We start from the raw sequence: 14,429 nt of genomic DNA, 5'->3' as shown, positions 1-14,429 counted from the left end.
CCGTAACAATTTGCATGTTATGTACGAAATGATTGTTTCGTTAATTATTTTGATTATATAATTGTCTGCAACAGAAACCGTCCTGGTAGCATGTTGTATCCATTGATGAGTTTTTATTTGCTTTCTGAATTTTAATCAGTTGAGTGCTGGCAGATCTCCTATGTACTCGATACAGTAGATTTCTTTATTCGTGGGAAAAGAAAAAGACGAAAAATCACCGGATGCAAATCATCATCATCGTATAGCAATGCCCAGAGAAAAATACAGCGGTTTCACAAATTCCTAGAAGTCTCTACACAGTAGCCTCAATGCCATTTAAGGTACGACATCTTTTGTTCATTTAAATTTTGAATTACTTTAATACTCTGTTAAAATATACACAATCTGTCTCGTGAAAATTGCAACCTCCAAATTTTGGACCAATGTCAATAATCCCCTTCAATTTCATCCGGTGTGCTTTTGAGTGGGCTTTTGGGTTGCGTTCAAAAACGGGCAAATGAGTCAAGTCAAATTTTAAGTATAAGGGGTTAAATGTCATCCTAAGTCTATTTTCAATAACCTTTAAATTTTTTAGAGTTAAATGCCATTTTAGTCCCTGTGGTTTGGGTTATTTTGCCAGTTTAGTCCAAAGGTTTCATTTTTAACCTGTGGGTCCAAAAAGGTTTCACAGTTGCCATTTTAGTCCACTGGGTTAACTTCAACCATTTTTTTTGTTAACGAGAAGGCCAATTCGGTCATTTTATATGGCTGAATTGCCCTTTTAGTTAACAGAATTACATACAAAATGACCAAATTGGCCTTCTCGTTAACAGAAAAAATGGATGAAGTTAACCCAGTGGACTAAAATGGCAACTGTGAAACCTTTTTGGACCCACAGGTTAAAAATGAAACCTTTGGACTAAACTGGCAAAATGACCCAAACCACAGGGACTAAAATGGCATTTAACTCAATTTTTTATTCGGTGATTTAGATTATTAGTCTTTAATACATGGAAAAAAGTGTTTGGGTGTATGCACCAAATTAAAACCGCTGCCTGACCCAACTGGACCTGACCTGTTTTGACCCGTACTAAAAATGTCCCATTTAAACACACTACTTACTAGTTACTATATGAAGGAATCACTCATCTTGGAATCATTAAGCGTGTGATATATATAGAGAGAGAGACACACAATCGCTTTCTAACACCGCCTTCAATGATGCAGTGGGATCTTTTGAACCAAAAAAGAAATTATATCTTTTTTGTTATGTCGTAAGATCTTGCCGGCATATATTAGCTCAGAAAAAAGTGCTACTTTAGGAACAATTGCCATTTGAAGTTCATACAAACAATGAGATACAAGCCATCAATTGTGTAAATATGCGTTTGGAGAATTCATGTTACAATTGAGGTTTCGCTCGTCTAATTGCTTCTGTTGATGACATACCCCAACACAAAGTACTCGTTTGTCTGTATTTGTTTTTTTTTCCCCTTTTCTGTAACGTTCATGTCCCCAATAGAGTTGTAGCTTTTTTGCGGTCAGCCGATAAAGTTGTAATGCCCGATAAAGGTGGGAAGAAGGGTTTTTTTTTTTTTTTTTTTCTTAAAAAATAGGAAAGCTCTTGCTCCATGAAAGGGGTATGATGCTGGGGGGTGTTGTACAGAGCTTACTTACTACCAGCTGTTGATGTTGAATACAATTATGTAATCTGACATTTTATTTGGCCACAGAATGAGTTTATTTATCATCTCTCATTTTTTATTGCCTTGTGAAACATATTTTCATATGTGAATAGTAATTTAAGGAAAAAAGGTAGTTTCTGACTCCGTTGAGTCGGTAACTGCAAGACTAGAAATCGATGTTGTGTTGGGAGAGCACAAAGAGATGGTTCATGTCCCAATTACCTTAAGACCATCTACTGTAAGTAGGGCGTCAGCTCTAAAGGGAGTATAATTATAGATAATTGTTTAATTCAAGTTGATGTGGAAACATAAACGTCGATTGGTGGAGTTGATTTCAAGCAATTCAAATGCATGGACTAAACTTGGTTAAATAAAGAGTCGTTACATGGCAACATGTTATCAAACTGAGAAATTGTCGGTTTAACGCCCTGCAACACGGACAGAGCATAAAACTAGTTTTCAGACAAAGTCTCCCTTTTTTTTAGATTGTTATTTTATTTATTTTTTTATTTCTCTTAATTTACCATAGTGGACGATGCCCCAACTTTTGACCCACTCCAGATTTTGACCAAGCAATTTCTCAGTTGCCACTTGCTCACCACCAAAGCATGATATGCTCTATTTAGCTTAAAATATGATACCATTTTATAATATATACGATTAATAGGCAAACTTTCAAATAAAGTTTTTGTTCTTTTGTTGGTTTTTCAATTTCTATGTCAAAGTTGTAAAATTGATTTTGAGTTGTAATTCTAAATAAAGTTCAGAGTTGTGAATTGTAATAATCTCTCAAATGTTTCAGTTCACCAAATAATTCTCAAATGCTTTTTTTTTTTTTTTTTTTTTTTTTTTGCTATTTTAGCGAATTTCCGGTTTATGCGTGTTCTTATTTTTTATCAAAATTTTGAAGTGACATTTTTTAACGGTTTTGTTTTTATTATACAAAGTTTTAACGCAGTTAACGTTTCATTTTTTATGTAAAGTTGTAAATATTATCAATGTCCCAGCGGTAAGACCATGGGGTGTGGTGTAACCCTCCCCCAACATCAAAATCATCACCTTACCTTCCCCTTCAACTAGTGGCGAAGCTTGAGATTTTCGACTGTGGGGTTGAAAACGTATATACCTAAAAAAATTAGATACGAAAACCACATACCAGTCACTACTGAGCGAAAAGTTCGGAAGGTCGGGCGCCCCTCCCAGCTCCCACAAAGCTACGCCCCTGCCTCCAACCAATCAACATCCTCAAATTTCAAAAAGTGAGCCTAGGGAGAACGGGGATCCATCCCCGAAATGTATTTGTCGGGTGTGGTGTTTCCCTTGGGGGAAGGTGTCACATGGGTTGCCACATAGGCTTCCCCGAACCCACACCCAATAATAATTCAATTATTTTTATCATGTTTAGAATTCTTTTTTTTTTAGGGTTATAACACCACCTTCAACGCCGCCGCTGCAACGTGGTTTCTTAATTCGGTATTTAGGGTATGTTTGGCAAAACTAGCTGGAAGCTGGTGGCTGTTAGTTGGAAGCTGGAAGCTGGTAGCTGTAGCTAGTAGCTGAAAGCTGTAAGCTGGTTAGATATTTAGGTGTTTGGCAGAGTAGCTGGAGCTTTTAATTAAATGTATAAAATGACCAATATGGGTATAACTAAAAAACATAATACTAAACGTAATCTCTCTCTCTCTCTCTCTCTCTCTCTCACACACACACATATATATATATAATAGTTATTTCTCAAATGAATAAAACATGGTCATTTTCAATTAAATAAAAACATAGTTATTAACAAACAGTCATAACATAATATAATACTATTAAATCTTTAATGCCGTGCATTCCATATCAAAGTAGCAATTTCGTTGCGAACATGTTTCATCTCATTCGACGTTCCTTCAAATAGACCGCTACTGCTTGTGTCATGGTTACGAACATCATGCAGTTCATCTCGTGGTATGTAGTTTGGATGTTGCTCCATTGCAGTAAACATCAAATCTTCTTGAGAATTACGTATATAGTTATGCAATGCAAATGTAGCCATGATAACATCAATTTGTGTTTGCACGCTATACTTGGGCATTTTACCAAGTATCTTAAATCGTTTCTTCAAAATTCCAAATGATCTCTCAATATGACTTCGTAAAGATGAATGCGAACGGTTAAAAGCTTCTTGCATATTATTCGGGGGCTCTCTTTGAAATTGAGATTGATGGTATCTTATCTTGGAATATGGAACAAGGTATCCTTTTCTATCTGGATATCCTTTATCAACCAAATAATATCTACCTAATAAAGGAGTTGAAAAACAAAAGGCGTTAGAATTTATTAAAAGTAACATGAAACAATTTCAAACATATGTGTAAATAATTCGAAATATTACCTTCAGGTGGTTGTGGGAAGTTGAATTTACTATTTTGGGTCGCGTTAATGAAAACACGCGTGTCATGTGCTGATCCCTCCCATCCGATCGATACGAACGTGAAACACATATCGAAATCACATGTTGCCATTACGTTGAAAGTTGGTACCCCTTTTCTACCAATATAAGGTAGTTGCTGACTCTCTGGGATGCAGGCCCCTATGTGTGTACCGTCAATACATCCAATACAATCATATATATAATTTGAACATTAGTCAAGTAACAAAGTACACAAGTAGGAATGACACTGATCAATTTTATACCTTGAAATACGGTATGTATCTTTTGTCATTCAAGATTTGAGGTGGTATGAATTGAAAAGTTGGATCTTTTGGTTTTATATTGTCACGTGCTAGACCTTGAAAACCTTTACTTCTACCAACTATTGCCTCTAGAACTTCGTGAAAGGCTCTACTAATAGTCTCCCCAGAACGTTGAAAACGCTCCCCAACATCCCTGTTAGATAAACCCAATGCCAATGTGTACAAAAATATCCCAACCTTCTCCCAAGTTGACATTCTATCACTCGACTGCAATCCATAGTTTGATTCAAGCTCTCTACGTAATTTCTTAAACACGTTTGGATGCATTCTAAATGCATTTACACATCGTATAGGATTGCCATTTAAAACTTCCATCATCCAAGCCTGTCCCGTTTGAGGTGATGTCATGCATGGTTCCTTGTACATATGCTTATAATAGTATGCGGCAACTAGATCACATGTATAGGTTGAATCCAACAAAAAATTATAACAATGCAGTTTGTGCTTCTTCTTGCTTGTTTCATTATTCATTGTAACCCTAATAATAAATTCAATATCAGCTTAACATATAAACCCTTTAATAGCTAAAATATAAATGGATAAATAGCTTAACATATAGTCATGTCACTAAAACATCAAGGTAAAAAACAATAAAGCAATCAAAAAGCAATAAAGTTCAAACAAATTGAAACAATGATGTCTTCGTAAAATGTCCTCAAATAAAACTTTAGTTGGTGAGCCTTTGCTTTCGTTGCAGCCAAGCTAACCTCCCATGATCACGTGGCACATTTATAAACATTTCTCTTTTCACAGGATCTTCAAATAAATCCATTGCAAATAACCACAACTCCTCATCTTCTCTCACTAATCCTGCATCTACCATCCGGCTAAGCAAACCCATAGCAGCTTCAATACTAAACTTAGTACTTTGATTGAGTTTGGAAGAATCTGATTCTAATATTTGTAGAGCACGTTGTTGATTCATATTACTTTGAGTTAAATGTTCTTTAAGTATTGAAGCTCCCGATGATTCTCTCCCTTTACGTTTCATCTTAACTGGTTTAGGCTTAGTGTTTACTTTAGTAGACTTTTCAAATTTTTTTGCAACCTCACTTGGGCTTAATGTTGATGCATCATTTTGACTTACTTCATTCAAAAAGTCACCAAAGAAACTGTCACCTCCCTCAACATTGTCATCCTCAAGGTTCTCAACATAGTCATCCTCAAGATTCTCAACATGCACCTCATTGAATGTAGTTGGATCCATAGAGGGTGCCACACAATTCTCCCCACTAGCAACTACATCTCCAAATAACTGATCCCACTCTTCTTGTAGTTGTATAGATGGTTGGTTATTTTGAATTGCTAGAACTTTCGGGTTTTCCTACACAATATAATGGTGAATCTTTAGTTATCATTATGACTAGAATATTATATGGTATTTAAATTTTGAGTGAGTTATATTATGTCACCTGAATTTTTCTTTTCCACCATTCATCAGAACAATTAAGTTGCTTGGTACTTTCATTCCAACCTAGACCAGTCTCTCCATTCTTAAGTGACTTCCAAAGGTTGTACTCTTTTCTCATACTATCATACTTGTTCTTCATAGCTTTGTCACTGGCGAATTTATGATTTATAACTTTTTCAAACTCTGGCTGAAGAGTGACCCATTTGAATGGGGAAGTGCGACCATGTTTCGTGATATATTTGTTTAGGAACTGACATAATTCTAAAACCATTTCTTTTGGCCAAATTTCTCTTCTCCCTTTCTCTTTTTTAGAATCCATCTAGAAACCATGCATACATACATATGTACACAAATGCAAAATCAGAATTATGTCGCAAAAACTGCATTTTTTAACAACATAATAATGCAGCCAAACATACCCGTTGAATAATTAATTAAAGCCCAAACATCCTGTCTAAGTTGAAGTTGATATCATGTATATATAGTTAATGACCTTATTAAGTTAATCATCGATTTAAAAAGTATAAAGAGATATTGGTAACATAACATGGGCTTAAATAAGGAAAATGATCCAAATAAACAGTTAACTAGGTTTTTATACCAATTTCTTATACATGAATCAGCAAACCCTTGAACAAGCCAAAAGCTTGAAAAAGAACTATTTCATAAATGCACTTATAGCACACTACAGCTCCATGGCCGATGGGCGGGGATCGGCCTTAAAGCATACATTGTTACAAAGACATGCCTAGGAGTACATGGTCAACAAGAGGCAAACTAAAGTTAAAAGGCAATTGAACACAGTTCCTAGACAGATCACAGTATCTCCAACAGAAAAGTAAGTTCCATTTCAAACAAAAGGCAAGAAACATGAAACATAACATCATTCCCTAACTTCAAACATATACTCAATTGATTAGTAAACAAATATCCTCAAAATTATAAGGCTGTTACAAATTAATTAGTAAACAAATTAGTAAACAAATATCATAAAAATTAGGGCATATATACATAATAAAACTAATTATATACCTGGTATACTGTTTAGAAACTTGAAGAGCTGCTTCGATCAAACGCACAACTAATCAATGCAAACTCAATTGAGCGAAAAATCTGAAATAATAAGTAGATGGAGTTAAATAAGAGGGATTTCGTGTGCTGAATTGAATAGCTAAGAGAAATAGAGATGAAACCTGTTGGATTGAGTAGCAAAGTGAGAGAAATTGAAGAAGAGATAGGGCTTCAAGTTGATCGTTAAAGAAAGGGAATTGCACATGCATTCTAAAAGCTTCTAGGTTTTTTAAACGCTACTTTCACTAGCGTTTTAAAATTAGCTTTTCAACTAATCTAAAAGCTTTAAGCCTGTTTCAACCAAACAAGGCTTTTATTGGGCCTGAAGCTTTTTCTTAAAAGCTTGAAGCTTCTAAAAGCTCCTAAAAGCTTGTTGCCAAACATACCCTTAGGGTATGTTTGGCAAAACTAGCTGGAAGCTGGTGGCTGGAAGCTGGTGGCTGTTAGCTGGAAGCTGGTAGCTGTAGCTAGTAGCTGAAAGCTGTAAGCTGGTTAGATATTTAGGTGTTTGGCAGAGTAACTGGAGCTTTTAATTAAATGTATAAAATGACCAATATGGGTATAACTAAAAAACATAATACTAAACATAATCTCTCTCTCTCTCTCTCTCTCTCACACACACACACATATATATATAATAGTTATTTCTCAAATGAATAAAACATGGTCATTTTCAATTAAATAAAAACATAGTTATTAACAAACAGTCATAACATAATATAATACTATTAAATCTTTAATGCCGTGCATTCCATATCAAAGTAGCAATTTCGTTGCGAACATGTTTCATCTCATTCGACGTTCCTTCAAATAGACCGCTACTGCTTGTGTCATGGTTACGAACATCATGCAGTTCATCTCGTGGTATGTAGTTTGGATGTTGCTCCATTGCAGTAAACATCAAATCTTCTTGAGAATTACGTATATAGTTATGCAATGCAAATGTAGCCATGATAACATCAATTTGTGTTTGCACGCTATACTTGGGCATTTTACCAAGTATCTTAAATCGTTTCTTCAAAATTCCAAATGATCTCTCAATATGACTTCGTAAAGATGAATGCGAACGGTTAAAAGCTTCTTGCATATTATTCGGGGGCTCTCTTTGAAATTGAGATTGATGGTATCTTGTCTTGGAATATGGAAGGTGTAGGTCCCTTGTCGGAGGATGACGAACCTCAAACCTTGTTATACTAACCCACTAGCGAGTGCGGAATCCAAGCTAGCGAGCAAACCAGGATTAAGCAAGTATAAACACAAACACACTAGGGTTCACCGATTAACACAACTTGTATTAATGCAAATGAAGGTTTCGGTTACAAGCACAATGTTTACAAATCTAACATGTAAACTCTCAAAGTGTGTGTGTGAGTTCTGGACAGAATGCTCTCAAAGCTCTCAATCTCTCGGTATCTTTCTGTCTGTGTATCTCTATAAACTCAACACATTGCATGGGTATTTATACCCAGCCCAAGATGTCTGGTCCGAAGGATTCCGAAGGATCCGATAGATGGTCCGAAGGATCATCTATCGAAGACAAAGTATTCGAATGACCAGCATGGACCTCGAAAGATCACCTTTCGAGGTCTATCATTCGAACCATATCTTTCGATGAGGTCGAAGGATCCACATCATCCTTCGACCTCTTATCCTTCGACAGAACATTTTTCAACATTAATCAAAATGTTGTCCAAGTCAAACCGGAGGATGGTTGACTTGGTCAACTTACAACACTAATCAGGACATCGTTTACATACAGACCGAATACAGACAAAGTACAGACACAAGTGCACCAACAAACTCCCCCTTGGCTGTAGCTTTGTCTTTATCTTCTATAGTTGTAGACTCGTCTCGAACTTCGACGGTCTTTGGTCTTCGAGTTCCCAAAACTCTGATGTCCTTTCAAGTCTTCATTGTCGGAGGATCTTCAAAGTCTTCACGTCTTGAAAGCAGAGAGTGTATCAACAAACTACCCGTATCATGTAGGAAGTGTGTTGACAAACTCCCCCTTAACATAAGCTCCCCCTTGAGTTATGCTCTTGAAAAGACTTTATCTTTATGAAGTGAGATCCTTGTGGTGTTGATGATGGCCAGCGGCAACTCGATCATCTTCATCTTTTGAGCGCCTTCTCGTCGTGTCTTCATTCCAAGGCTTGTCATCGACCATGTTCTCCTAGCCTTTAGAATCTGCACATGCAAGAAATCTAAACGCGTAATGAGAACAACTGCTTGGAATATAGTATAAACAAATGACACCCGAATGACCATGTCACAATCAAACACCGTCCGACAGTTTGAAAGTTTAATAAATTTGCCAATTTTAGTCTTTAACTTTCAAACATGCAAATTTTGACCGTTTATGAAGATTTAGTCAGTTCGGTTTTCGTTCAGGTTTCAGGTAACGAAGACTCGAGCTCCAACATCGTACGATCGAAAATAAAGAAGAAAGAAAATCTTTTTGGCTTTTATAAACTTTATATTAAAACACACCTAAAATCTTTTTGGTATTTTTGAAATTAAAAGACAACAATTCAAAATCCTTTGAGTGTTATCAAACGACATCACCGCTAATGTCGTGCTGATATGCACCAAACGACGAAACTGTTTAAGAGAAACACAATAAAAGTTAAGCAGTAAATAAATAAATATATACAAACATTCTTTTTGCGAGTTTCGAGGGTAAGAGAATCATATCAGTGTACGGTCATGCCAAAACACTCTTGTTGTTCAGTTAGTTAAAATTAAGATAAGCATCCTATAACAATTATCGGTATTGTTGTCCACTTAAGCTCAACTTATCAGATGTAATCATGTTTAGAGGATACGTTAATGTATGATTTATACTTACTGACCGGTGTTCATCCACATCACGACACATTCCCGTATCAAGGTATGCACGAGAGTTCATCTTACCGGTGAGTATACCGATTATCATCTGTTTGACCGTATAAACTGTGAGATACTCACTTATTTTGATTTGAAAACAAGCCCTTTGTGATATAATCACTTATTGATGAGGAACTTGATTTTCATATGCATGAGGGCACAGGTGCAAGTCCGTGAACAGGTCAGTACTTCCGTACAGCAGAGAGACGAACTTGACACCCGGATAAATGTGATATATTATCACTTATTTGATATGGACATGTGATTGTTTATCACTTATTGAGGTCGAATGCAGTATGTAATATGTACACGTATGTATAGTATCATGGAAGATCTAGACTTGCGTCCCCGTTATTTTTCGGTAAAAGATACAACCATGATACCCAGATGATAAGCAGCATAAAGACCGAATATCTCAGAACCTCGGCAATCTATCAAACGAAATTTCGGTACTAAGACCATATGCCAATGAGTGGTTCCCACCTGGTCTTCAGTCGATTAAGATTTATATCACCCTGCACACTTTAAAATGATTGTGAGCCTACCGATACATCTTATATAGAGCTGCTTATCGTTTTTCATTTAAGGTTTAAATAGGTTTGGATAGACCACTGATGTACTATCATTTTCTCTTTTGCTCGCCAGGAAACTCATTTTTGTTTTTCTATTGTTTTTGTGTTTTTGAAATTTTTCGATGTTTTTGGATTTTCAGATTTTTGGATTTACTCCCCCTAAAATCAACAAACTAAGATAAATTTAAAACACAAAGATATTTACAAAAATGATTTTCCGATGTTGGTTTTACTCTTGCTTGACCTTAATGCCATTTACCAATAATAAAAAGTCAAATCTTGATTTGTCAAATGCTTTGGTAAATAAGTCGGCACGTTGGTCATCGGTGTGGACCTTAACAACATCGATTAGCCTTTTCTCAAAGCAATCACGTATGAAGTGATATTTGATTTCGATGTGTTTGGTCTTTGAATGCTGCACAGGATTTCTAGTGATATCTAAAGCAGCAGAATTATCAACGTAAATAGGAGTAGTTAGGAATTCAAAACCGTAGTCCCGCATTTGTTGTTGGATCCAAAGAACTTGGGAGCAACAACTTGAGGCAGCAATGTATTCAGCTTCGCATGTTGATGTAGCGACACACGTCTGCTTCTTGCACTGCCATGTGACTAGGCGATTTCCTAAAAACTGGCATCCAGCCGTTGTGGATTTACCGTCGATTTTGCATCCGCCAAAATCAGAATCACTGAATGCTACCAATTCAAAGTTATTATCCCTAGGGTACCACAGACCGGTGTCAGGGTACGCCTTCAAATAACGAAAAATCCTTTTAACAGCTGCAAGATGTGAGGCCTTCGGATTAACTTGATATCTGGCAAGCAGGCATGTTAGGTATATTATGTCTGGCCTTGATGTTGTGAGGTACATAAGAGATCCGATCATTGCACGATAGTTTGAGGGACTAACAGCTTCTCCCTTCAAATCTGGAGTAATTCCATGATTAGTTGGCAATGGGGTGCCAGTGGGCGTTGCATCAGACATCTGGAACCGGCTCAAGATGTCACCAACATATTTAGTCTGATGGATGAATATCCCAGACTCTGTTTGTTGTACTTGTAGGCCCAAGAAGAAGGTCATTTCCCCCATAGCACTCATCTCGAATTTATCCTGCATGATGCGCTCGAATTCCCTACACAAGACATCATTAGTAGAACCAAAAATAATATCATCAACATATACCTGTACCAGAAGAAGATCTCCATCTTGTTCTTTGATGAAGAGAGTACAGTCGATAAGACCTCTTCGAAAACCGTTCTCCAGCAGATAGTGAGATAAGGTTGCATACCAAGCTCGCGGTGCTTGATGTAGACCATAGAGAGCTTTGTTGAGCAACCAAACCCGATCGGGATGGATAGGATCTTCAAAACCTGGAGGCTGTTCGACATATACCTCTTCTTCAACCACACCATGTAAGAATGCACTTTTCACGTCCATCTGATAAACCTTGAATCCTTTGAAAGACGCATAGGCTAGAAAGATTCGAATTGCTTCGAGACGTGCCACTGGTGCATACACTTCGTTGTAGTCGATCCCCTCAATCTGACGAAAACCTTGAACGACTAAACGTGCTTTGTTTCGGATAACAACTCCGCGGTCATCCTTTTTGCATTTGAACACCCAACGGGTACCAATCTTCTTGTATCCAGCAGGTTTCTCTACTAGTTTCCAGACACCCAGCTTCTGGAATTGTTGCAGCTCTTCCTGCATTGCTTCAACCCAAGCGTTATCTTTCAAGGCTTCTTTCCACGTTCTTGGTTCTTCCTGTGAGACATAACACGCGAAGGACCAGTCGTTTTGTTGCCCGTATTCTCGAATAGCTGCATACAAGCCTGCATTGTTGTTGTTTCGCAACATGTTTCTTGTTTGAACGCCACTTTGCACATTTCCAATGATGTTTTGTTGAGGATGGGTATTATGAATCCTTGTTTCTGGATTATCTGGAACTGGAACATTTATACCCAGGTTGTTGAGGTTAAGATCAACAACCAATTCAAGGCCCGGAATTGACGAAGAGGATGATGCAGTAGCCTCAGCTGTTCTATGTGCATCCACTGGAGGAGTACCCTCTGAAGTACCATGAACTGCTGTTGTAGGAGCTTCCTGATCTGCATCTAGAAATTCATCATCCTCTGAAGATTCGTTCAATTCATTTGCATCATGAAAATCCTCATTGTTGAGAGTATTATTGTTCACCGAAGAAGATGGTTCTTGATTAACAAGAATTGGACGAACCACCGGTGAAACTGTTGCATTGTCACTCTCGAAAAACATCCTAGCCGCAGCATTTTCTTCAACGGCTTCAACATTGATCGAATTGAAGAAGTCATCATACTCAAACATCCAAGGTTGACCCGGATTTTTGACTGGCAAGGTGTGCCGTTGTACTCTGACCTCAGACCATTCCTCGATCCTTTTAGTCTCTAGATTCCAGACTCGTAAGTTAGGGGTGGCATACCCAAGAAAGTATCCATCAATTGCTTTTGCCCCAAACTTTCCATTAGGATCGATGATTGTGCATGGAGCTCCAAACGGTTCGAGATAAGACAAATCTGGTTTCCGTTTTTGAAGAAGCTCAAAGCAGGTCTTGTTGTGCCTTTTGACTGTAAGGACTCTGTTCAATGTGTAACATGCAGAGGCCACAGCTTCAGTCCAGAATGGAATGGGCAACTGCGACTCTACCAACATTGTCCTAGCAGTCTCGATCAATGTGCGGTTCTTACGTTCAGCGACACCATTCTGTTGAGGAGTATAAGCTGCACTAAACTCATGAAGAATACCTTTTGAAGTGCAGAACTCCGTCATGGAATGATTTTTAAATTCAGTACCATTGTCGCTACGTATCCGCCTAACCTTCAACTTATACAAATTCTCAATCTGAATGATCAAGTTTTTGATAATACCAAAGGTTTCACTCTTGTGTGCCATGAACGCAACCCAAGAAAATCTTGAATAATCATCAGTAACCACGAGGCAGTATTGATCACCCCGAATACTCTTGTGCTTGACAGGACCGAACAAATCCATGTGCAAGCGTTCAAGAGGAACTGCCACCGTGTTGATCTTCTTTGTAGGGTGCTTCTTCTTTGTTTGCTTTCCTTTCTGGCACGAAACACAGACGTCTTGAAGATGGAAATTTTTGAGAGGAACACCATTCACCAACTCATTTGATACCAAATGATTCATTTTGCGTAAGTGAATGTGACCCATTCGTCTGTGCCAAGAGATAGTGTCTTTTTCTGTGGCTTTGGAAACGAAACAAGTTGCTTGTGCAGACGTAGTAATAGCTTGGCTCATGTCAAGGACGTACAGATCATTTATCCTTGGAGCCGACAAGAGAATCCATTCTTTTGGAATTTTGAAGCCGGGTTTCAGCACATAACATCCATTAGCATCAAAGTGTACTGAGAATTGCTTGTCACAGATTTGAGAAACACTAAGAAGATTGTGATCAAGTTGTTGCACAAAGTTGATCTTGTCAAAGCTGACAATCCCGTTGGAGATCATTCCTTCACCCGTTATATATCCACCTTTATCTCCAGCAAAAGCAACATAACCTCCTCTAATAGATTTAACGTCGTAGAGAAGCTTCATGTCGCCTGTCATGTGCCTGGATGCCCCACTATCAACAATCCAATGACTACTGATAGTTCCTCCTGAAGCACCCTGCACATGAACTCAAATGAATTAGTTGGAGATGGGGACCCAAGCCATTGTGGTCTTGGGTCTTCCATTTTCATCAATGACAATAACTTCTTGTCTTTGATGGTTGGTGAATTGTGATGGTCCCCCTGATTCAGTAACCGATTTAGGTTTCCATGTCTGTTTTGTTTTACCAGTGTCTTTCTTTAAAACTTTAACTTCTTGATTGTTTGAAGTTGTAGAATTGTCTGGTTTTACAGCAACAGATTGTTTTTGAACCACATCGATTTTAATTGCTTTTTCAATCTTCTTGACCTGTTGCCTTTTCTGTTTCTTTTCCCTTTCTTTTACAAGTCGGGGATCTTGTTTTGTTGAAACAGATGGCTTACGGTCAGTCTTGCCACGGGGATCATCAACCTTTCCTTTTTGTTTATGAAGATATGGAC

The 14,429-nt window shown here is 37.6% G+C and overlaps 3 protein-coding genes across 8 annotated transcripts in view; 1 reads left to right on the top strand and 2 right to left on the bottom strand.

Annotated features, from left to right (window-relative positions):
- Window positions 1-14,429, top strand: part of LOC110896141 (paired amphipathic helix protein Sin3-like 2) — a 42,331-nt gene that overhangs the window by 18,201 nt on the left and 9,701 nt on the right. For 2 of the 6 annotated variants that reach the window (XM_022143587.2, XM_035975303.1), the window contains 2 exons: window positions 154-320; window positions 1,207-1,736. In XM_022143587.2, the coding sequence (XP_021999279.1) occupies window positions 154-303 (150 nt within the window). In that variant the 3' untranslated portion in view covers window positions 304-320; window positions 1,207-1,736. Of the gene's footprint in view, window positions 1-139; window positions 321-1,206; window positions 1,737-14,429 lie in introns of those variants that run through there. The other 4 variants (XM_022143586.2, XM_022143589.2, XR_004862800.1 and 1 more) reach the window with 3 other exon arrangements.
- Window positions 4,338-4,874, bottom strand: LOC118480274. The gene has a single exon (XM_035975040.1). The coding sequence runs from the start codon at window positions 4,872-4,874 to the stop codon at window positions 4,338-4,340; it is 537 nt and encodes a 178-aa protein (XP_035830933.1).
- LOC118480450 (uncharacterized protein At2g29880-like) lies at window positions 4,927-6,928 on the bottom strand. The gene is made up of 3 exons (XM_035975304.1): window positions 6,847-6,928; window positions 5,816-6,133; window positions 4,927-5,727 (listed from the first exon to the last, which is right to left on the bottom strand). Exons 2-3 carry the CDS (start codon window positions 6,131-6,133, stop codon window positions 5,071-5,073), a joined length of 975 nt encoding a protein of 324 aa, XP_035831197.1. The 5' UTR covers window positions 6,847-6,928; the 3' UTR covers window positions 4,927-5,070.

This window comes from Helianthus annuus, chromosome 7, assembly GCF_002127325.2.
Source record: "Helianthus annuus cultivar XRQ/B chromosome 7, HanXRQr2.0-SUNRISE, whole genome shotgun sequence".
In the NCBI taxonomy this organism is placed as follows: Eukaryota; Viridiplantae; Streptophyta; class Magnoliopsida; order Asterales; family Asteraceae; genus Helianthus; species Helianthus annuus.
Note: the sequence above shows the minus strand (reverse complement) of the source record. Positions and strands in the feature narration are given on the sequence as shown.